This window comes from Galleria mellonella, unplaced genomic scaffold (assembly GCF_026898425.1).
Source record: "Galleria mellonella isolate WM207_F2 unplaced genomic scaffold, CSIRO_AGI_GalMel_v1 utg176, whole genome shotgun sequence".
NCBI lineage: Eukaryota > Metazoa > Arthropoda > Insecta > Lepidoptera > Pyralidae > Galleria > Galleria mellonella.
Genome location: NW_026442019.1, coordinates 1,157,879 through 1,183,087, shown reverse-complemented (window position 1 = coordinate 1,183,087; position 25,209 = coordinate 1,157,879). Strand labels below are relative to the sequence as shown.

At 36.2% G+C, this 25,209-nt stretch overlaps 1 protein-coding gene across 1 annotated transcript in view; it reads right to left on the bottom strand.

The window, feature by feature from the left end:
- LOC113514066 (S phase cyclin A-associated protein in the endoplasmic reticulum) overlaps positions 1 to 25,209 on the bottom strand; it is an 89,779-nt gene that overhangs the window by 12,338 nt on the left and 52,232 nt on the right. Inside the window, exons 15-18 of the mRNA XM_052893468.1 lie at positions 18,573 to 18,690; positions 17,613 to 17,804; positions 1,661 to 1,769; positions 1,012 to 1,112 (exon numbers count right to left, since the gene is read on the bottom strand). Coding sequence (XP_052749428.1) covers positions 1,012 to 1,112; positions 1,661 to 1,769; positions 17,613 to 17,804; positions 18,573 to 18,690 — 520 coding nt within the window. The remainder of the gene's footprint in view (positions 1 to 1,011; positions 1,113 to 1,660; positions 1,770 to 17,612; positions 17,805 to 18,572; positions 18,691 to 25,209) is intronic.

Here is a 25,209-nt window from a genome sequence, read left to right as displayed (position 1 = left end):
GTCCGCAACACGTGCGCTGTACAGGTGTTTGTCCTTTAACGACCTGTTTTTTTGTTATTTCTTATAAATTTACGTCGTTTCTAGTTATGCATGTTTTTATTTTATACTATATACCTATAGCTTGTGACTTCGCGTGACTCCTACTAATATTAAAAACTAGCTGTTTCCTATGGCTTTGCCCGCATAAATTAGTATATAAAATAGAACTATGTGCTATGCTAAAATAGATTCTAGCCGTCAAGCAAATTTTATTTATATCAAACATCTGTTTGTGGGGAGGAAAGGGATTGCCAGTAATGAAGTCTAATAGCCCCATTGCTAGTAATATACTCTCAAGTCGACCTCCACGCGGTTTCCCCCTGGAAATCATCGAGGTTAATTCTTGTCGAATTCATCATGGTGGGTCAACTGACCTGCATTCATTCTCACCTATCATCTTCCACTGGTGCCCCGCCGGTATATACCGATAGCGCGGGTGGGGTTACTATTCCATTTTCACCCATTAAAAAAACATGTTTGTGGGTTGGGGGAAGGGATTGTTAGTAATGGGTGGTCCCCATTGCTATAATGTATGTAGGTAGACCTCCGCGCAGTTCTCATGAAAAGAGAGAGTAAGATGTGAAAATTTGTAAAAATCGTTGGATGTATTTAATTAACATATCATTTTTGTATCAATTCATGTGAGTAGTAACCCTCCACCCTAATTTGTGGCTGTAGCCACTCTCATACATACTCATACATAAACGATATATCCTTCGGAAAACACACCCTATATCCTGAGGTGATAAAAAACAGCCACAAAAAAAACATCTTTAAATTCCTATCATTAATAGGAATTAGCAGTGAACTTAAAAAAGGGTGAACACAAAACATCATGGAAAGATTGCAGTGGTACAGGTTTTTCTGCCTGATAAACCCCGTCTCTCAATAATAATAATTAATCCTCCACCCTCTCAACCTAAAGCCGTGGGTCCACCACCACATCATGTCCTGTCGTGAAGCGATACTCACCTGCAGCTGCGGATTGTTGACCACCACGAAGCCGACCAGCACGATCAGGTCCAACACCATCGTCTCGGACAGAGTCTGGTCGAGTCGTTGGTTGCAGAGACCTGAACATGACACGGGGATGAAATATACCAGGGTTAACTTTATATATACTATCTAGTCAGTCCACATTGACCCACTGCTGAGTAAGCTGTTCTTTGTTGCGCCATTTACAATAGTCATGTGCTAGCCTTCACGCTTCCACATTTTTCCAACTAAGCAAATGTGAATTTTTATTTTTACCCAAATGTCAAATATTTTTTCGCCATATCGATACAAGTCTTAGGACTTTCAATCAATCACAAACTTGTATAATTTTTTACCACATTCTGTCATATGCCATAAAAGGAACGACGAAAAATACTAGGTCATTTCTTCTTTTCCTGCTTTTCCCCCTATTTTTATCCCATTTTCTGTATTTTATATACTTTCATTATCATATTACTGTAATTATATACCTCTATAAATTTTAAAAGTTAGTATTGTAATGTTTTTTTTCTGCTTTGTAAATATATATGTACTAATAAATAAATCAATAAATAATAATCTTTTAGCTTTAAGTCCGTCTCGCCCATATATATGTTCTAATGAATAAGTAAATAACAACACTTACGCAGTGCGGCAGTTCTGGGGGCTTCCTTGTCGTTGGGCGCGTGCTGTGAGAGGAGTCTCGCCACTGCCGCTCTAAACTCCAGCGGCCATCCGCCCTCGCCGAACGCTTCCTAATGGGCAAATGAGCAAGAGGTATAGGTACATAATTATAAATTTATTGAGCATGAAGCAGTTGTGTTTGCATGGTTGTGTTTCGGTTTGAAGGGTGGGGTATGGCGTGAATTTACAGGGTACAGAGGAATAACACCTGAGTCCTCAGGAATGGCAACGCATGGGGGGTTTCATGGGCGAAACAGTATACTCTGTTATGTCAATGGTGCTGCTCATGTCTATACGCGACGGTTACCATTTTCCATCAGGTGGGCCGTCAGCTTGTTTACCATTGTAAGTTGTATATAAAAAAAATGTAGAGATAGTCTCATTCGTCGTGCATCTTGGAATAGCCAAAAACAACGTAACTAAATGCTTCCATTCAACTGGATTTTACAACACTTTTGTATTTCACTGCAGAACGACACAAAGCACCCCAAAAATATATAATACTGTATATACGAGGTTTGTCCGGAAAGTACGTATAAAAGTTTTTTAAAAATTTTATTTTACAATTATTCAGGTAAATCAATTTTATCCCCTTCAAAGTACTCCCCCTGTGACATAATGCACTTGTGCCAACGCCGTTTCCACTGTGAGAAGGCTCCTTGAAAGTCCTCTGGTTGTAGGTTTCTCAGCTGCCCCGTCGTAGCTTTTTTTATCTCATTTATGTCCCCCAAATGCCGCCCCCGAAGTACCAATTTGGTTTTTGGGAACAAGAAGAAGTCACACGGGGCCAAATCCGGCGAATAGGGGGTGTTCGGTCACCGTAATGGAATTTTTACTCAAAACTCACGGAACGATCTTGGCGCAAATTTTTTTCATTTGAAGTTCGTTTCTTAGAATTTCGTGGACCACGGTTTTGCCCAAATTAAGCTCTTCAGCCACCTGTCTGACCGTTAAACGACGGTCGCCATTAACACAAGTTCGAATTCTTTCCACGTTTTCGTCGGAATGTGAAGTGGAAGGACGTCCTGAACGTGGGTCATCTTGAACGCTTTCTCGGCCCTCTCTGAATCTTTTTAGCCACTTGTGGACGGTTGGTTCCTTCACAGCATCATCCCCATAAACTGTTCTGAGATCGGCAAAAATTTCACGGCCATTCTTGCCGAGTTTCGAGAGAAACTTGATTACGACGCGCTGCTCTTCAACGGAAGCGGGCTCCATGCCGACGGGGTTTCGTTAAGAGGTAACTTCACAGATGGCGTGACAAGCCAGTTCGCGCCGCACGGCGGTCAGACCAGAACTGAAGCATTGTTAGGGACATAAGGAAGGGGTCCTGCGCTTACCTGGCCTCCCCACTCCTCTTTCTCGCATTCCAGAACACTTTTATACGAACTTTCCGGACAGACCTCGTACATAGATAACCTATGTAATATGTAACCGAAATCATTAGCCTCCTTTGAAGGGAATGAAATTAAAAATGTTTTTCCAAAGAAACAATATGGTTAAACAGAAAATTTTTATCGTTTTCGATATTTCTTAAAAGAATATACAGTTTCACTGAAAGAATACTCCCAAAAGGATTTCAACGTATATAAATTCGAAATCCAAGCTCCCCTTGATTGAGAAAAACTAGAAACATACAAAAAAAAAACTCCCATCACTCAGGGAAAGCAAGTTTATCGCTAACATCCCTTCTGACAGGGTACAAACCCCAACAAAATCTGTAAAAGTTAAGCAGGGATAACTGTCAGTGGTGAGAGCAAATCTGGCGTTACGGAAACCGACGGAAACGAGGTCAGGTCACGCGAGCCTCCCGCCAACTCAATTGTCACTGTTCGTTGAACGCGGTAAGACGCTGTAGTCTCGCAGCTTGATGGAATTACAACTCTCCGAAAATGTATTGACCTGTGCTTTGAAAAGCGAAATATAAAACCGACTTCCAAAAGAAGAAGCTTCTAAGTTCGGTTGTATATTTTTTACGTTTGTTAGCTCACATGGATCACATGCAGGTCGACCTGACAGGATATATTGCTAGCAATAGGACTGGTAGTCCGCATTACTAACACACCAGGCCGTTCTATCTTATAGATTCGTTGACGATAACAATCCTGACGATAGATTAGTCTGCACCTTGTCTAAAAGGGCAGGAGCGGAGCCAATCAAACAATTCGATCTACTATCTATTACTGCTATACTTTTTTTTACAACACAGGTGGCAAACGAGCATGCGGCTCACCTGATGGTAAGTGACTACCGCCGCCCATGATCACCCACAACACCAAAGGCATTGCAGGTGCGCTGCCGGCCTTTTAAAAAGGAATATGCTCTTTTCTTGAAGGTTACGTTGTCGTATCGGTTTGAAAATACTGCTGCTGGAAGTTAATTCCAAAGAGTGGTTGTGCGTGGAAGAAAGTGCCTTGAAAAACGCACGGTGGAGGACCGCCACTCGTCCAGATGGTTAGGATGAAATTTTAGTTTATGGCGGATAGTACGAAGATGAAAATCAGCAGCAGGTATCAATCCGAACAATTCCTCAGAGCACTCCCCATGATAAATTCGATAGAAGATGCACAGAGATGCAACATCTCTACGCAGTCTCAGTGGATCGAGCCGGACAGTAAGGCGCCACTACTATGGAGCTTTACCAGAGGCAGACTTTGTACAAAAGTCGTTTGTTTGGTCAACTCCGTCCTATTCATCTCTTAACAGTAGATCAGTTGTGTTTGCATGTCTGTGTTTCGGATTTAAGGGTGGGGTATGGCAGTGAATTTACAGGGTACAGAGGAATAACACCTGAGTCCTCAGGAATGGCAACGCATAGGGAGTATCGTGGGCGATACAGCACACTCTATTATATCCAAAAAAAAACTATGGATTATTATCAAACCATGGAGATCAGAGTCAATTCTATTCACGGTGCAATTCATGTCTATAAACCACAGTTGTCACTTTCCAAACTTTGAACTATCAATTTCTTTCGAATTCTGAACTGAACAAAAAACCTTCATAGCTCATTTTATAAATGAAGCGAAAACTTTGGACTTCGTAGCAACATTTCCATAACAAAGTAGTGAAATCTAAGTATAATAAATGTCAGTTTGGGCAAATCTGGCGTGACGTAATACAGTCCGGTCACGCGACGCCGTGGTTTGAGGTGAATTCGGAAGTTCGGTATTCTGGGGCATACGTGATCTCTGCACAAGTTTGGGGTCAGATTGTAATGGTGCTTTTTATGATACAGATTTTATTTAGAATAGAATAGAATAGAATAGAAATCATTTATTCAAATAAACTTACATTGAAGCACTTTTGAAAAGTCATTACATTTTTTTTAATTTACCGCTCGTTCGGAAAGCTGTCTCATCACAAGAAGAACGAGCAAGAAACTTGCGTGATGCTCTTTTAAATAATTTTATTATTATTTTACATTTTTAAGTTTAATTGTGTGAATACAAACCACCAATTAGCACTAATTCAATTAAATACTCAAAAAGAAAAAAAAAAAAATTGAATACATAACCAACTGGTTAAACAATTAATAATCAGTCATAATAGGAAATCAGTCATAGTGATTAGAGCAGACCAGTCCCTACAAGCAGCACCCGTTCACGAGTATGACGGATGAGCCAGCCATCACTGCGCTCGACCATATTTTAGGGAGCCCAATGACCCGGCCCACCACGCCGCCACAAGTCTGGACATTTTAGTGAGCATGACTACTCAAAACACTAGACCACGTCAAAGCTACTCACAATTGCCATCTGATAGTTATAGTATTCACATTTTACATAAGAATGCATGCGGCAATTAATACAAAAAACCGCTACGCTTTCATATTTCTAAAATTAATCAATTAAATCAAGAAAGCAATGAGAAAATAAAATTATAACGTTGTATGCTAATAAACTAATTATTTACTTGATATGTTGTCATCTATGAATTCGTCTATCCTGTAATAGGCTTTCTTACATAAAAATTGTTTAATATAAGATTTGAATTGCCTCTCTGTCAGATTTAATGCAGATTCCGGCAGTTTATTATAAAATCTTATGCAATTACCATAGAATGAATTACTGATTTTGTGCAGACGGCATTTAGGTAAAATAAGCTTATTTATATTGCGTAAGTTTCTACTTGTACAGTCTTTGAGTTTTTTAAAACTCGCTAAGTTCTTCCGTGTATACATAATATTTTCATAAATGTATTGTGAAGTAACTGTGAGGATATTTGAGTCTTTAAAGCACTGACGTAATGACTCTCTTGAACCCATACCATAAATAGAACGTATGGCTCTCTTTTGTAAAACAAATATAGTATTTATATCGGCTGCTTTACCCCACAGCAGTATGCCATAAGACATTATGCTATGGAAATAACTAAAATATACAAGTTTAGCCGTCGCCACGTCTGTTAATTGCCTAATTCTTCTAATTGCATATGCAGCAGAACTGAGTCTACTGGCCAATTTTGAAATATGGGGCCCCCATTGTAATTTCGAGTCCACTGTTATACCTAAAAAAACTGTATCATTAACAAAATTTACTATTTCGTCATTAAGCAATAACTGTGTATTTATTAGTCTTACATTAGGAAGTGTAAATTTTATACACTTTGTTTTGCTGGAATTTAATAATAGGTTATTACATGTAAACCAATTTAATATTGCAGACATAGCACAATTTACATCGTCTAATTGATTACTTTGACGTCCAATTTTAAACACTAACGAAGTATCATCCGCAAACAGCACTATATCTGCAATTTTCTCTACCATAAAGGGAAGGTCATTTATGTAGATTAAAAAGAGAAAGGGGCCTAAGATTGACCCTTGTGGAACGCCCATCTTAATATTAGCTCCCTTAGATTTTACACCGTCAATATCTACAGTTTGAACCCTATCCTCTAAATAAGTTCTCATTAATTTTAGATCATTATCTCTTATACCATAATGTTCGAGCTTGTACAAAAGCGTTTTATGATCCACACAATCAAATGCCTTTGATAGGTCACAAAAAACTCCGAGTGCATCCTGTGACCTCTCCCAAGATTCGAAAATATGTGTCATTAGCGCAACACCTGCGTCAGTGGTAGACTTGCCGGCGGTGAAACCATATTGCTGACTGTGAAGCAGTCCGTTAACCCTGAAGTGATGTAACATTTGATTTAACATTATCTTTTCAAACACCTTACTTAGAACTGGCAAAATAGATATAGGTCTATAGTTCCCTGGCTCAAATTTATCTCCTGATTTAAATAGTGGGATTAATTTGCTAAATTTCATTAAATGTGGAAAAACGCCATTATCAATACATTTATTAAAAATAGTGGCTAGATATGGAGCAACAATATCTATGAAAGAACTAACTACTTTTACAGACATGCCCCAAAGGTCTTCCGTATTTTTTAAATTTAGCTGTTTGAATATTTTTATGATATGAAAGGGGCTAACATGTGAAAATTTAAATCTTAAAGAACAACAACCGATATTAGTCTCTAGTAATTTTTTTGCTCGAGATTGAGATGAGTCCAGAGAAGATGTAATATCAATCGGAATATTAGCAAAAAAATCTTCAAAAATATTAACTACATCTTTTGTTGTTGTTATTAATTTATTATCATAATTTAATGTAAATTGATTACAGGCTATTTTAGATCTTCCAGTTTCTTTATTTATAATGCTCCAGATGGTTTTAATTTTGTCAGAAGACTGCTTAATTTGTTTATTAAAATAATTAGACTTAGCCATAATACAAACTTTTTTAAAAATTTTAGAATAATTTTTTACATAAGTGGTGAATTTGTCATCAAATCGATATTTTTTTTGATCGTATAAATCAAACAAAATATTTCTACTTTTAAGTATTCCTACTGTTGCCCATTCCGTGAATTTAGATTTAACATGAACTTCTTTTTCTTGAAAAATTGTTCATATTCTCCGGATAAAATATTAATTAGCTTGGTGTAAAGATAATCAGGATTATTACTAGATTGTAACAGCAAATCCAATTTATTTTTAATCGCGCTTTTGTATTTATTAATATTGTAAACGTTTATTTGTCTTTTTGATTTTTTATTATTGTTGACTTTATTGATTTGACTGCTAAACTTAACAACTTGACCACAGTGATCTGAAGGAAGTTTATTTATTATGAATTTTTCTGTATACTCGCAGTTACAAAAAACATTGTCAAGACAAGTAGCAGACGTGGCAGTTACACGAGTGGGTTCATGAAAGACATGACATAAATCAAATGACTGAAATAAACTAATAATTTTTGTACATGTGGGTGTGTTACAAAGAATATCAACGTTAAAATCTCCACATACAATAATTTTTTTAATACTATTAAATACTTTTTTTAAAATATCCTCCATCACCCCTTCAAAAACATTGTAATCACTATTAGGAGGCCTGTACACACATATAAGGATATAATTTTCTAGTTCTATACAAGATAATTCTATACAACACTCAATAGAAAGTCTAACAATGTCAGCACGTTCCTTTACTTTAATATTATTTCTTGCAATTATCATAGACCCGCCTCTGTTAACTGACTTTCTATTGAAGCAGCTGACAACGTTATAATTATTTAAATTGAACATCATATTGCTTTCTTTAAGCCAATGTTCTGTGAAACAGACAATATCAATATTATACTTTTCTAAAAATAATTGTATAATTAACTCGCTGCCGGGAAAACTTTGTATGTTCTGATGAACAATTATTAATTCTGATTGCTTTCCCTTTGTCTTTGTGAGCAGTTTAAATCTGCAGTCATAGTACTTATGTCACAAATATTAATAGAATTATCTGTTATGTCAGCATTTTTATGTTTAAGTTTACCATGTAAACTGTTCATGTAGTCAATATTATAAGCCACTAAAGTGGCTATTTTATTTTTAGATGATTTAGAAAGATACATTGTATCTTTTGTCAAATAAAAATCACTAATAAAACTATTAGTATCAAAAAATGTCAAAATGTCACTATGACGACATGTCAATGTATGTAATAAGTTATTCAGGTAATGTACCTTACTGTTAATTTTTTTATGAAGATGTCTATTTGTGTAAGGAAAAGCGCACAATACAATCTTATACACATTTAATTGTAATAAATATTCAATTCCTCTAATTACATCCTGCCTATTTAATTGAATACTATTACCAAAAAATAACACAATTGTGGTCATATTGTTCATTTTCGTAGACTTAATTTTATTTATTATTTGTGTAAATGATGCTTCTGGCATGCAGTAGTTTAATAAATCACCCTTAAGATGATACTTCAATATAGACCCAAAGTTACAGCCTATTCTGTCAGAGAACACCATTGTGCTACTCTTAGGGTTACAGTCACTGGCACAAACACCCTGAACTTCATTTTCCAGCACAGTTACAACTGAATTATTATTTAACTATAATATATTAACTATAACTATAGAACTTTACAGATTCGCTTATAATCCGAGTAGTACTTTATATTATTCACATTTTCGTGTATAATATAGTATATGTCATATATGTGTAAATACCTATATTTGTTATTTATATATATTTAATCGTTTATATATGTAATTTCAGTATGTATGTATATCAATAATTACTAGTACCGCATTCGTGTATTCTGACACTTCCCTATGGTTGACTGGGGGAGAATGCTTTTAGCATTAAGTCCGCCATGTACACGTATATGTACTAATGAATAAATAAATAAAATAAAATTGGTTGATTAGTTTTTCAACAATGATATACAATGTAAACAAACATACAGACAAACAGTATATATATATATATGTGTGTGTGTGTATATTACTGTATATTATAATGGTTTGGCGACACAGATGGAAGGTTAAAATCATTTTTGAATGCAGTTTAATAACTGAATGTCATTATTTTCTTTTTATCTGCTTTATTCATCAATATTGGTGCAATAAAATATAAATTTAATATATAATTTAAAAATAATTTAAAAACTAATTAATTAATTATACATATATAAATAGTTTTTTATAAGTAATATTTTCAGAAACTATTTTTTCTGATTCAAAAAAGTATTATTTCAGAACCAACACATTTCACCATACATCTTTAGTAACATACAAAAGTACCATTCGATCGTCAATCACCACCTTTTCCAAGTCGGTTGTAGTCTTAGCTTATCACGCTCCATCATACTAACCCTCCGTACGCGGCACGAACACATCTGCGGTTTGAGCTAATAAACTTATAATTGTGTTTATTATCTATAACTCGTGTACGGAACATTGCAAACAAACGGCGGCCACGGCACGCAATTATTCATGCTCCCTGATACAGACATCAAAGTTGTCCCACTTGGGACCTCTGCGCCCCCTGCACCCCCGGGAAGCGTTCGGAGGGTTTGCACTTTATTATTACTACGTTTGCAAACGTTTTGTTTGTAAAAAAGAAAGATGTTTTTTTTGTGCTAAATCATCTAATATATAAAATTCTCGTGCCGTTTTGTTTGTTTGTTACCAAACTCCTCCGAAACGGCTTTACTGATGTTTATGAAATTTTGTGTGCATATCGGGTAGGTCTGAGAATCGGCCAACATCTATTTTTCATACCCCTCAATGATAGAAGTGACCCACCCCAAAATATATATTTTTTTTTTATTTTTGACAATTTCTTTTATTTTTATTTTATTATGACTAAGCATTGACAAATACACACAACTTTAAATTTTCATCGTTTTACGATCAACCCCTGTATTTTAATCGCGATTTTTATATTTCGCAATAAGTGGTAAAGGCGGTGTCAGATAGTACATATATATATATATATATAAGAAAAACTACTCAAATCATAAGTAAATTAGTAAAACTTTGGATTGTTATTGACTGCCAGCTACTGTTTGTATCACTCGATAAAGTTTTGAATTTAATAAGAGGAATGTATGTATGTATGTATACATACATACATACGTTCTATGCATATTTATACATACATATCAATTTAGAATATACGAATAGGTATATAGAGAGGGGATTGGCAGAAATGGAGACTAAGAATCCTATTGCTAGCAATAGCCCCAACCAGGTCGACCTTCTCGCGGTTCTCCCTGGAAACTATCATGGTTAATTCCTGATGAATTCATCATGATGGGCTAACTGGCCTGTTTTCATTCTCACCCTTCACTGGTGCTCCACCAGCGTATCCCGTTAGCGCAGGCGGGGTTACCACACCATTTTCACACATAAAAAACTACGAATAGGTATCTTACTAATACAATACAGGGGGGGGATACGCGGACTACCAGTCTTATCAGTGAAGATCTAAACTTATATTAAAAGAAACACATGAGAGAGGAACTTAGCGCAAATTTCTCATTGTCAAAGAAGGAAAAATAATTTCAGAATTATTATTATTATTATATATTTTTGTAATTTCAATTACTTTACACATATTAATCATCTGCTCTCGTTTATATCGTCATAGTCGTAGAATACCGTCAGTATTACATATAAAGATAATAATAATAAATTTATTGCATAACCACGATTGTAACAAACTCAGCATTGGAAATTACAGTAAAAGTAGGTACGAATTCATTTGTACATTTGGATCAGTTTAAACATCTGTGCCTGAACTAGGTTATAAAACCTGTATCTCAGACAACAGCGCTCATTACATAGTATAATAATAGTTCAGCTAAATTTTTAGTGATACATATAGAATGTTGATTTTATATAAGAATCCGTCAGTATTCTACGACTATGACGATTTAATTAGTAAGTTTATTGTGAAAACTTCACTTATAAATTTATTGCTATATTTATTATTTAGATATTGTTGCCATATAAAAATTAAATAAATAAATTTATCTTACGCTCATACGAGCTTTAACTGACAGAAATTTAAATCGCCTCGATGTACGGAACTCCAAAACTGCTTAAAACATCCCGCAGTCATGTCGGTTCGTCTGGTACTATGTGCAATCCATTAGCGCTGTATCGATTACCGCTCAGGGTCCGCTGGGGCTCCGCCAGCGAGCCACGAGCCACCACTGCCTCGATACATAAAATACCTACTTAACAGGCGCGCCATAATCTCTATGGGGACTTTGTAATTTCTAAACGACATTTAATATCTCTGGTATTCCATTTAGTTAATAATAATAATAAATACAGTGAACGCTTTATATAAGCAATCTCTCTATAAGCAACGTTCTTTATATTTTATTTATTCTGCCCAGCTTAGTTAGTAAAAGAAATAAGTGAAAATATTTTCCAAACGGTAAGTATTCTTGTACTCCTTTTTTCCCTATAACCAACTATTCCCAATAAGATTTTTTTTTATTGAAATTAGTTCAAATGAGTTGCTTATATAGAGCGTTCATGGTACTGCTCATGTCAATAGGCGACGGTTATTGATTTATCTCGAAGAAGATTATCAAAATAATGCTCACATTTTCAAGCGTGTTTGAGAAATATATGTATATTCTATATACTTTATCTATACAATCTAGGGATGTAAAATTAAATACATCAAAACACGCCACATATCAATCTTGAACACAAACACCCAAGTCCGATACAAGTGCACTCAAAACGCCATAGACAGCCGCCACTGGGGAGAAAGGGGCAAAAGGACAAACAGACGGCGATCTTCCGCGGAGCAGTAATATTATTCTGTGTAAATAATTGTTGAACAATGAAAACATTGAAAGCTTTTACGGTGTACTACGACTAAATATAGGGTATTGGGGGAAATAAGTGTTCATTTTTATCATTAAACACATTGCGCTGGGACACTCACAGCATCAGCTGAGCCGGTACCTTTTGCCTAGTATGGGACACTTTTTATATATGTTATTTATATTTTATATTGTAATTGTATGTTTACTGGCAATAAATGTTTATATTCTATTCTATTCTAAATACTAATACATGTGGTATTTTAGTAACCTTGACACTAGATAGATAGATACTCTTTATTGTTTCCTCCAAAAGATTACAATAGTAAACTTTATATAAATATAAATAACTAGCGGTTCGTCCCGGCGTCGCACGGGTGGATATTTTTACATTTAAAAATTAGTGGCCATTAAGGCTGCACACGCGACGGAAGCTTAAAAATGGAGTAACTTCTCCCGTTTTCCCAACATTTTCCTTCACTGCTCTGCTCCTATTGATCGTAGCGTGATGAAAAGTATACTATAACCTACCCAGGAGTATGCAGAATAATTGTACCAAGTTTCGTCAAAATCCGTCAAGTAGTTTTTATTTCTATAACGAACATACAGACAGACAGACAAAAATTTTACCGATTGCATTTTTGGCATCAGTATCGATCACTAATCACCCCCTGATAGTTATTTTGGAAATATATTTCATGTACAGAATTGACCTCTCTACAGATTTATTATAAGTATAGATTAAGAGGCGACTAAGGGAGGGCGAGGGAGAGACAGCAGCGTACCTCTTAAAACATTCCTAAAAACCTAACTGCGGTTGCCAACCCGCCTGCTAGGCGTGGCAACTACTAGCAAAACTCCCCTTATGGGTAAGACCTTATGTTCAGCAGTGAAAAATTAACGGCTGAAATAATTATAAAAAAATACCAGTAACTTCACTGCTCATTTATTTATTTATTTATTCATTAAAAATAATTACAACATTATGACAGCAAAGGCCAAATCAATGTTATAAACATAGCGTGCTAACATACAAAATTATAATAAAAGTATTTAACCCGACTCTAGATATTTGTGAGCCGCTCATGGACTATGGAAGCCGATGGTCACTAGGCGAGACGTATGCTTGACTGTCATCGTCGATGTACAATAAAAACTCCTTTCTTTGTACAATGTACATGATAATACTAGTTAAACCAGACCACCGGTGGGATACTCCGGCGCTAAAATAATTCCGAGACGTGCCCGCGCAACTCTTAAACGGATAGCTATGTTCTTTCCGTTGTATAGTTTTAAATACACATATAGATGTACAATATATAGGTACAAGCACGGAGGGAGGGACTGTTTGCACTCCTGTTGGACAGTTATTTGTTTTGTTGCCATTTTAATGTGTTTGTATGAGACTTTTTGTTTATATCCAACTATACAGTGATCAGAAGGTCTACCATGAACTGTTTTCCGAAATTTCGGAGCCGAATGAAATACAAATTTGATAATAAAATTACATAATACATACCGTTTAAAAATGTTAATATTATTATTTACTGATGCCTCCATTTGTCATTGCTTTTTTCAATATGATCATTTCTTATAATTGTTTGTACAGTGAACGCTCTATAAGCAACTCATTTAAACCAATTTCAATAAAAAAAATCTTATTAGGAAAAGTTGCTTATAAGGAAAAAAGGAGTACAAGAATACTTACCGTTTGGAAAATATTTTCACTTATTTCTTTTACTAACTAAGCTGAGCAGAATGAATAAAATATAAAGAATGTTGCTTATAGAGAGGTTGCTTATATGGAGCGTTCACTGTATCTATAATACGTTTACTATTATAATCTTTTGGAGGAAACAATAAAGAGTATCTATCTATCTATCCCACAAAAATAACCGACTTCAATTGTTTCAAAGCCACTTATTTTAAATTAAAACCTAAACTACGGAACCGATTTTAATAAAACTTTCTATGACACCAATCCGTAAGTATATCTTTTCAGATAAATAAGAATTTTCCAAATCGGTTTACAACTGACGGAGTTATTAGGTGACAAACATACAAAAATACAACTGAAACGAGAACCACCTTGTTTTCAAGTCGGTTCACTAGGTGTTAGGGTCGAGCCCATTGTCAAAGCGTATGAGCACAGTTGTCATTGTTACTGATGTCATTCACTCGATATTTAGCCAACCAGTAAAGCTGCGATGACGTGACACGTGACTACGGGAATACTTTATTCGGTGAAGTAATCTAAGTGAATAAATGTTGGGATAATGCTTACATTACAGTATCACTTTAATTTCAAGTTTCAATTACAATAATATATTATTATAATAATACCAGAAGAATATCTTTTTCTATACAACTTAGAATGGCAAACAAGCTGGCGGCCCACTTGATGGAAAGTGGTAACCGTCGCCTATAGACATGAGCAGTACCACGGTCATAACAGAGTATACTGTTTCGCCCATGATACCCCCCATGCGTTGCCATTCCTGAGGACTCAGGTGTTATTCCTCTGTACCCTGTAAATTCACTGCGATATCGCACCCTTCAAGCAGAAACACAACCATGCAAAGACAACTGCTTCACGGTTGAAACACGAACAGGACAGAGATACCCAAGCTATCGACTTTTGTACAAAGTCTCCCTCTGGTATTATTGCTAGCAATGGGACTACTAATCCCCATTACTAACAATCCCTTCTCCCCCCCATGTCGGTTGAGTTAATTGTTAATCTGTGTTTTAAAATCAGGTAACTATTTAACAAATAAACTGATCCTTACTCCCGCACATTTCACACGTAACCTGATACCAGGTAATGAGTTGTCCTACCAATATTGTTCAGAGGCAGTCGCGTCTGTGACGGACGGCGGCAGAACAAACATACGGAACAATTGACTGCCATCTTTGCAGACGATACGTAATGGAGAAGGTGAATGAGAATAAAAAATTGATACGGTAGTTTTTTACAGCTTTGGATAATAAATAGCCTATGTACAAATATGAACAAAGGGACTTTAAACTTAACAGATTTTCACCATCGTACAACCCGCCATAAACTAAAATTTCATCCCAACCATCTGGACGAGTGGCGGTCCTCCACCGTGCGTTTTTCAAGGCACTTTCTTCCATGTACAACCACTCTTTGGAATCAACTTCCAGCAGCAGTATTTTCGAACCGATACGACAACGTAACCTTCAAGAAAAGAGCATATTCCTTTTTAAAAGGTCGGCAGCACACCTGCAATGCCGCTGGTGTTGTGAATGATCATGGGCGGCGGTAATCACTTACCATCAGGTGAGCCGCATGCTCGTTTGCCCCCTGTGTTGTAAAAAAAAATACTAACTCGTGCTGCCGGTATTCTTAGAATCAAGTTCCAGGGTAGCTCAATTTAATTTGTAAAACTGACAAGTTTTAGATCGTTAATACTAAATCGTGATGATAACGATGATTGTCAAGTTTTAGATCGTTAACCCTTCTTTCTATGACTTTTTTTATTGGTGAAATAAAGCAAGGTGATATAATTCATGTTCATAATTAAAGGAAAAATGGTTAAAAAAATAAATTTGATAGCTATAGTTTTTTTTTTCTGCAATGGACATTAAAAGGTATCCATCCAGACACGATCAACTTAAAGTGAAATTATACTTTTATATAATTGTTGGGCGTTCAATGTTATAATGGAAATTTCCACCATTATGCAAAGAAGGGTTTTTACCAAATCGTAATAATGATGATAATAATATCAGCTATTACTGTCCACTGCTGAACATAGATCTCCCCCACAAAAGGGGTTTTGCCAGTAGTTGCCACGCTTGGCAGGAGGATTGGCAACAGTATTTAAGCTTTGGTGATAAAAGGAGATTACTGCCGATCCCTCGCCCATTATGTTTTGACAGATTTAAAAAGTACTTTCAAACATTAATCATGCAGTAATATGTTTCTTAAACTGTTACTGAAAATTTGGATTCTCACGGTAAAATAGTATTTGAAGAATTTCAAAGTAAATATAATTAATTTTTGAGTATTTTTTATCTAAATTCACGCGAGAAAAGCCGCGGAATACAGCTAAACTCTGACAACACGCGTACCTTAGTTATTAGCAAGATGACATGGAAATGAACCACAGTAAAATAATTTACGAACGTTGCCTTCTCCAAAAAACTTCACACGTCGATGGAGCGGCTACCGTGCACCGCATTCATTCTGTTTACCCTCAACAAACACGCCGTAATGATACTACAGCTAATTAAGGAGCTGAGAGCAAACACCGCCGTCTAACGAGATGCGTGCTGAATATATTGTTGGTCTTCGTTTCTTTTTCTCGAAGCCGAGGGTAAGAATAGAGGTAAGGAGAGGGGGAAAGTCAGTTAATTAATCTGTAAATCGATTGTTAGGGTAAAAATAATGATTTTTTAAACATTTACTACAATTTGCATCAAAATTCAATGAACATTTAGATTCACAAACTAACAAAGCATCGTATCGTTTACACCAATGTTTTTTAAAGTATGGGTCACGACCCCTTGGGGGGTCCCCGAGCCTCTAACAAGGGGGTCGCGGAAGGTCGCAAAGCAGTGAAAAATCAACAATTCCGTAAATACATCAATCAATAAATAATATATAATGAAGTATCTATAACAGACATCGATTACATGTCTGTTTTATATACTTTATTATGTATTATTTATTTTATTTTATCGATACCTAACTGTGAATATAAATACAACTGTACGGATTTCATAATTGTACTATAGTAAAATTCATACACATTCGAAACCGTGGAGGGTAGGGGGTTGCAAAATATTTTTACATAATAATGGGGTTGTGTCATGAAAAAGATTGAAAAACACTGGCTTACACAATACTATATTAGAATTAAATTAACATATTCGTAGCGATAAATATATACTTATACCATAACTCAGCGCCCATAACGAACAGGCCACAGAACTCAGCCCGTAAACCTAACTCACCCCGAGTGAACCATCGGAAAAAAAAAAAAGAAAAAAGTTCTCATTCCATAACCTGAGTGTAAACATATCTGAAACCGCGCAGTACGCGACCATTGTTAACTTAACATTTTTAACTTCGCAGATGTTGCAACATTGAAATACTTTCACGATTTTTGATGGTCCAATTTGGCTTGAAACAGTTTAGCCGAGTACTTATCAGGATGATTATCATTTATCTCCATGCTCATGCCTATGCGACTTCAATTAGTTTCGCAGATTTTACAACACTTACTTGCACAATTTGATGGTCCAGTTCGGCCAGTGCCCTCAGGAGATGAGCGGTCCGCGCAGCGCGCACGAAACCACCGCTCTGGCTCAACTCAGCACCTTTAGCGAACAGCACGCAGAACTCAGCCCGCGAGCCGCACACGCTGGTGCCGAGTGCACACCGGAGGGACTGCGTTGCTGAAGCACGCTCTGATCCCTGTGAATTCATTTAATTATGATATATACGGATAAAGGGCGAACGATTTGATTCTTTTGATATCACACTTAAATAAAGTTGCTTTGAAATTATAAATTTAATATAAATTTCATTAAAGTTCTTATTTCAACGACAATGTGTGTATTTTCCGATGTGAAGAAGACATTTTTTGATGGTACTTAGAATAACAAACATACTGACAATCCACGTGATGGAAAGTGGTAACCGTCGCCTATACACATGAGCAGTACCATGTACATAACAGAGTATACTGTTTCGCCCATGATATCTCCCATGCGTTGCCACTCCTGAGGACTAAAGTGTTATTTCTCTGTACCCTGTAAATTCACTGCCATATGCCCACCCTTCAAACTGGAACACAGCCATGCAAACACGACTGCTTTACGGTAGAAACATGAATAGGACAGAGGAAGTCAAGCAAACGACTGGTACAAAGCCTTCCTCTGGTAAGTTCTTCTTTCGAACTATGGTCTTATCTTTACTTTGTCTCTATACTTATAATAACATTACCATATAGCAACCTTCAAATAGAAACCACCATGCAAGCGCAACTACTTAATAGGAGAAACAAGGAATGTGATAGAGGTACCCAAGCAAACAACTTTTGTACAAAATCTCTCTCAGGTGTGGTCACTCAAAAATCACATATTTAATGATACAGACTCGAAGCGAGTTCACAAGTAATCAAGATACTAGGTCTACTTTCAAAAGTGAACAATGAAAGGCTGATATGACGTTAACACTTACCACATCAAGGTCGCAAGGATGGCACAGGTCCGCGCAGACCGTGAGCAGGGTCTGGACGCTCTCCCTCGCTTCGCCGGCCTTCTCCGCGCGGGATATACAGCCACACAAGCAGAGGTAACTGCAACAACAAATACTGCTTCAGAAACTGTGCCGAATTGGATGGTAAAAATATAGGATATGCAGCAGCGTCCCTTTTACAATATCACCAAAAACCAAACTACGGTTGCCAACCCCAGGTGGGTTGGTGTCGATCAGTAATGTGGTCCTGGCATAGAATGACCACTCCTTCCTGTACCGCGGGTGTCGTAAGAGGTAACTAATGAAATATAGTGGTCGATGGATGGGCAGCAGCTTTCCTATTAAAACATCACCGAAACCAAACTGCGGTTGTCAACCCGCCCGCCAGGGGTGGTAAGTACTTGCAAAAGTACTAGAGTACCGCCTCAGCTTCACACGTGTGAACAAGTGAAAGATCTCAAATTTTAAAGATGTTACTGGCTGATAATAGAACTTTCTATATTTGTAGTAATATATATGTATATATATAATAATATATAATGATTTATAATTTATGTAAATATTAATTTAACTTCTGTCTTGCACTACTACTGCCCACTCACTACTTCCTATGCCGCTGTGTTAGGTTGACTGGAAGAGATCTCTTTTAGAGATAATATGCCGCTGTGTTAGGTTGACTGGAAGAGATCTCTTTTAGAGATAATTTCGCCTTTGCTAACATTGTTATTACCTTTTTGTTGTTACTGTATGTTTTAGTGCAATAAAGAATATATATATATATATATATATATATATATATATATATATATATATATATATATATATATCAGTAACTACGAAAAACTTCGCGATACTATATGTCCAATTATTATCGTTATGTCACAAAAACTACTTGTAAAAATGTCCACCCGTGCGAAGCAGAAACAGGCCACTAGTAAAAAATAAAATAAAACAAGAGTGACGCTAACCAGTAACAATCGGGGGAAAGGGATTGTTAGTAATGGAGACTGAGAATCCCATTGCTAGTAATATACCCAACCAGGTCGACCTCCTCGCGGTTCTCTCTGGAAACTATCATAGTTAATTCCTGATGAATTCATCATGATGGGCTAACTGGCCTGTTTTCATTCTCATCTATCACCCTTCACTGGTGCTCCGCCAGCGTATCCCGTTAGCGCAGGCGGGGTTACCACACCATTTTCACCCACAAAAATCAGTAACAGTCCTGCATCATATTATATGGAGAACCAACCTTGCCATTAAAGGATTAATCAATTCCCACTGAAGCAAACAAACAATGTTACATTGAGTACATAAACCTAATTATAAAACAACAAGCAGACAATTAGACGAAGGGCTTAATCCCGTAATACAATTTCCATATCCTAACCGTCGGTGGTCGCAATAAAGATTAGCAATACGTGTAAAACCAGCCTCCGTTACCGGCTTCGCTTGCGTGTAATAATTCATTGATAAAATCAAAGTTATTTTATAAAAAAATTTAAAAGAATTATTCTACTAGAGAACACATGGGACATTTTCGACAAAGAACGTTTTTTATACGCCGGTGTACCGATAGCGCGGGTGGGGTTACCATTCGATTATCACCCATTAAAAAAAAAACATTTTTCCCAAAGCATTTGTATGGAGTATTCCAATATCACCCATTAAAAAAACGCTGTACGCGACCATTTAGGCTATACGAAGGTATATATAAGGGTGAACTCCTGTGCCTATTTCAAATATGAATCGGCCCTTAATTTTTTTACGCAACAAAATGCAATACAACACTTTCAGACAACGCAATTAATTTCAAAATTCGTATATTTGAAACAACACTAGTGTTAACTCGCCGCCAGTAAATCCAAATGGAATACAAACAATGTGTTTGCGTTGGCGGACCGAAAACAACGCAATGTCAACAACATAATCCTATCGTGTTATAATAAACTAGCGACCCGCCCCGACTGCGCACGGATAAATAGATGTATTTTTTTTTTTTATATAACTAAAGAATGTGTCTCAAAAAAACCGATTTCCTCGCGTGGATTAACATATAAAGTGTCCTGTTCGTTAAGTTAGGATGTAACCTACTCGTGTACCAAATTACATTCAAATCCGTTCATCTACATAGGACGCATTTTACATTTCGTCACGCAAAAAAAAAGAAAATTTTAAAAATATAATTACAGACTGTACCCAAAAAAAAAAAACACTTAAATTGTGACAAAATCAGTTATTTTGATGTGTAAACTACTGAACCAATTTTTATAAAATTTTCATGAAACTAATCTGTAAATATATATTTTCAGATAAAAAAAATAATTGTTCAAATCGGTTTAAAACTGACGAAGTTATGAAGTAACAAAAATAAAAAAAAATTATATAAGCGAATTGACAATCTCCTTCTTGTTCAAGTCTATTGAAAATACAGTCCACGTGAAAGAATTTTTAAAACTGGTTAAGTATTTTAGAATCTTACTTCTTAAATCTTACTTCTTAAAGATAGATTGTAAAAAACAGTTCAAAATTTGTGACATAGTCAATCGTGTAACACAAAAAATAAAATAAAAAACAAAAAAATTGAGCTCTTTTAGGAATCGCTAACGAGTCATCACATCGTAATCGTGACAACCCTACTACAGATAATCTCAATTCGTATAAATAAAAAAAAAAACAAAATAATTTACGCAGATCAGATATCTGAACTGTGCAAACAATGTACAGCGGAGCGTAAAAATAATTTGGAAATTAAAAACTGCGCAAAGCAAGCATCTTCAATGATCCCCCTCCAATACATCCAATTATAACTTGCGCAAATATTTACGCTGACTCTTGTTAGGGTTGGCAATTTGTGATATTGTGCGTCAACAGTATTTTTACACTACTGGGAGTTTCAAATACTGACCCGTCCACTTGAAGGGAAGCAGGAACTACCATAAACTATAAAAACACCTTAGACATAATAGAATACAGTGTAATACGTCAAGATAGTATGCTCTAAAATTCTAACCATACAGAAGCTTCCACTGTTCCGCGCTGGCAATGCCACGGTAAAATAATTTAATTCCATGAAACAAAACCAACAACAATTTTATTCAAAAAAAAAAAATACCAAATTAAATTACGACAAAATTAGTAATAATGTAACACACACAAACAGAAAAGTATATAATTATTACATTAAATCGTATAATGAGACAGATTTTTTTACAACACAGGGGGCCAACGAGCATGCAGCTCACCTGATGATAAGTGACTACCGCCGCCCATGATCACCCACAACACCAATGGCATTGCAGGCGTGCTGCCGGCCTTTTAGGCCAGTATTTGCATCATAGTATTTTCTTTTTTTTTTAATGCTGTATATCGAACTTTCTTTGGTGTGTTTGTAAAAGTTATTAGTGAAAACCTTATTGATTACTAATAGTACATTACGGCAGCGACCAGCAACTGAGGCATTGATGGACGAACGTGCAAATGTGGGCCGAGGCGTAGCCGAGGCACACATATGTGAGTCCATCAATGCCTAGTTGTGGCCAAGGCTTGTATAGTACTTTTCTCAAACAATGCGCGGAAATCAAAAACACAAAATTACTTTTTAAGTTCAATGACGAATAACGAATAATAATAATTTTTCACGCGCCATAATGTTCCTTTGTTTTTTTTTCAATAAACAGCTTTCTATTTGCAAGCCAGTTCGAAATTTAAATAAAACCTTTTATTACTTACCTCCTTGGTAGCCATGTTTCGAAGTGAAAGGTCATTCCATTTTTAACATTTTTAAATTACAGGACAGATATGAGTTTACATAGTAATTTATCTGGCCGCGAAACACGACAGATATGGATTTTCATACAACTTTTGCCGGCCGCTGCCCGCATGTATCTGGCCAGTACGGCAATTTTGATTTATCTCGAAGAAGATTGTCAAAATAATGCTCACATTTCCAAGAATGTTTGAGAAAATATTTATTATGTAACATTTTTATGTTAATTGTACTGTTGGTTTTCCAAATAAGAGGTGACAACCCTACAACGCGCCTTCGCGGATTCCGACCGTCTGGTAGTTCGCGCCAACTGCAGGATTTCCCTGATACGGGTTTAATCTTCACTGTAATCTATTCGTAAGACGAAACAAATAGCGTATACTTTGAGGAAATAAAGTGTGCTTTGTAACAGACTTCAAAATACGAATATTCCCAATACATACCAGAGAGAGACTTTGTACAAAAGTCGATTGCTTGGGTACCTCTGTCCCATTTGTGTTTCAACCGTCAAGCAGTTGTGTATGCATGGCTGTGTTTCGGTTTGAAGGATGGGATATGGCGTGAATTTACTGGGTACAGAGGAATAATATCTGAGTCCTCAGGAATGGCAACGCATGGGGGGTATCACGGGCGAAACTGTATACTCTGTTTTGTCCATGGTACTGCTCATGTCTATAGGGGACGGTTACCACTTTCCATTAGGTGGGCCGTCAGCTTGATTGCCATTCTAAGTTGTATAAAAAAAATACATGTGCGCGTTAAACAACTTCCAGAAGTTCTCAATTCGTCTCCATGGTGTCCGTGTCCATCTTATGCAATTACGTGGCCAATTTGAACTTATATGAACTATATATAGTAAATACCAATATGTACTAAATTTCTATTTTTTTTTATACCACAAAGATGGCAAACAAGCATACAGTCTGTCTGATAGTAAACGTTCACTGTAGTTTACGAACGCCTGCAATACTAGGGGTGTCACATGCGCGTTTCCGACTTTACCTTACCCCATCGATTGACCGAATATATTTATAACAAAATTATTATAAATTTAATTTACAATGATTCATAAAATAGTAATGTCGTCAAACTATTAACTTAAAATATCAAGTTATGAGATAGGTTTAATAAAATGACGCATCAGAATCGACCCCAAATAGTCTTCCTTATTTATATTACGCGATATCACCATCAGCTCTGAACCTTTTTGATAATAATATTTATATCCGATAGTTTTTACTTTTTCTTAGTTCCTATTCAGGAAAGGAGGACTTCTTTATTTAAATACAAAGATTTAGGGAGAAAGGGATCGTTAGGAATGGAGTTTGACAGCCCCATTGCTAGCAATATATCTTATTAGGTCGACCTTCACGTGGTTCCCCCTGGAAACCATCGTGAACCATTCTTGTTGAATTCGTCACGATGGGCTAACTGACCTGCTTCATCCTCACCTATCATCCTTCACTGGTGCCCCGCCTGTGTATACCGATAGCACGGGTGGGGTTACCATTAAATTATCATCCATTAAAAAAAATACAAAGATTTGCTTTTAAATTCATTTTAAAAAGTTAAATAAAAACATATATATCGAGACGTATATATTTCGAGTAACAGGCCATTGAAGGGAAAAAACGTGTTTCGGAGAGAGGCTGCTTTCACCGGCTTCTGACTGCTGTAAAAATGTCTTATTTTCTTGGATAAAGTAAAAAAAAAACATATTTCTGGGTGGTCATTTAAACCCTACAAGCAACTACCTTCATGGCTCCCTTACTTCCATAATTGGGGGCCATAACCCGTAAAAGCGTTCAGAATAAAACCGATTCACTCGCTGTCCTATTTAAAACATTGTACATACAATAAAGCTTATCCAGCGGTGCCGTTAAATAAAACTCAAAAAAAAGATGGCGCCACAGAGCGTAAGGAATTCAAAATTGGAATTCGGATTACTGTCCTCTGATTGGTCATTCATGCATAACGTTTATCAAATACAATGCTATCTGAGTAACGTTAAGTGGAATGTGTGCCTTATTCATATGACATTAAGGATTATAATATTTAAACTAATGAGACTGTAAGCCGGCGGTAATACGTTAGACCTCCTTGTGGGGCAGTGACGGGTTAAGATAAAGTAATCTTAAATATTTCTTACCTCGGACTGGTATTATCGCGTGAATTTGTAAAGGTCGTTTTAATGATAGCAGGCAAATATTCTCGTATGGGGGAAAGGGATTATTAGTAATGGAGACTGAGAATCCCATTGCTAGCAATACACCCAACCAGGTCGACCTCCTCGCGGTTCCCCCTGGAAACTATCATGGTTAATTCCTGATGAATTCGTCATGATGGGCTAACTGGCCTGTTTTCATTCTCATCTATCACCCTTCACTGGTGATCCACCGGCGTATCCCGTTAGCGCAGGCGGGGTTACTATACCATTTTCACCCATCAAAAAATCTGGTATAACAACTTGTTTATTTTTACATAGTCCTCAAAAATTACTTGCCAAGAGTTTTTTTGTGGAGTTTTTATGTCGAATTCTTACTAGCTTTTTGTCCATAACTGCGCACGCGTGAATTTTAAAAAAGGAACACCAATAAAAAAAAAACGCTTCTAGTGAGCACACTTATATTCATATAAAACATTTTTTAAATTAGATCTGCAGAAAACACGTTTAACAGTATCCAATTTGGTGCAGTTGTTTTTGCGTGATGCCGGAACAAACATACAGACAAACAGACATATAGATAGACAGACAGATAATAGACAAAATCTTCAGTATGTGCGTAAGATTTTATTTTATTTCAACTGCACTAAATATAAAAAGCAATATTTCCTTAGAAGATATTAACT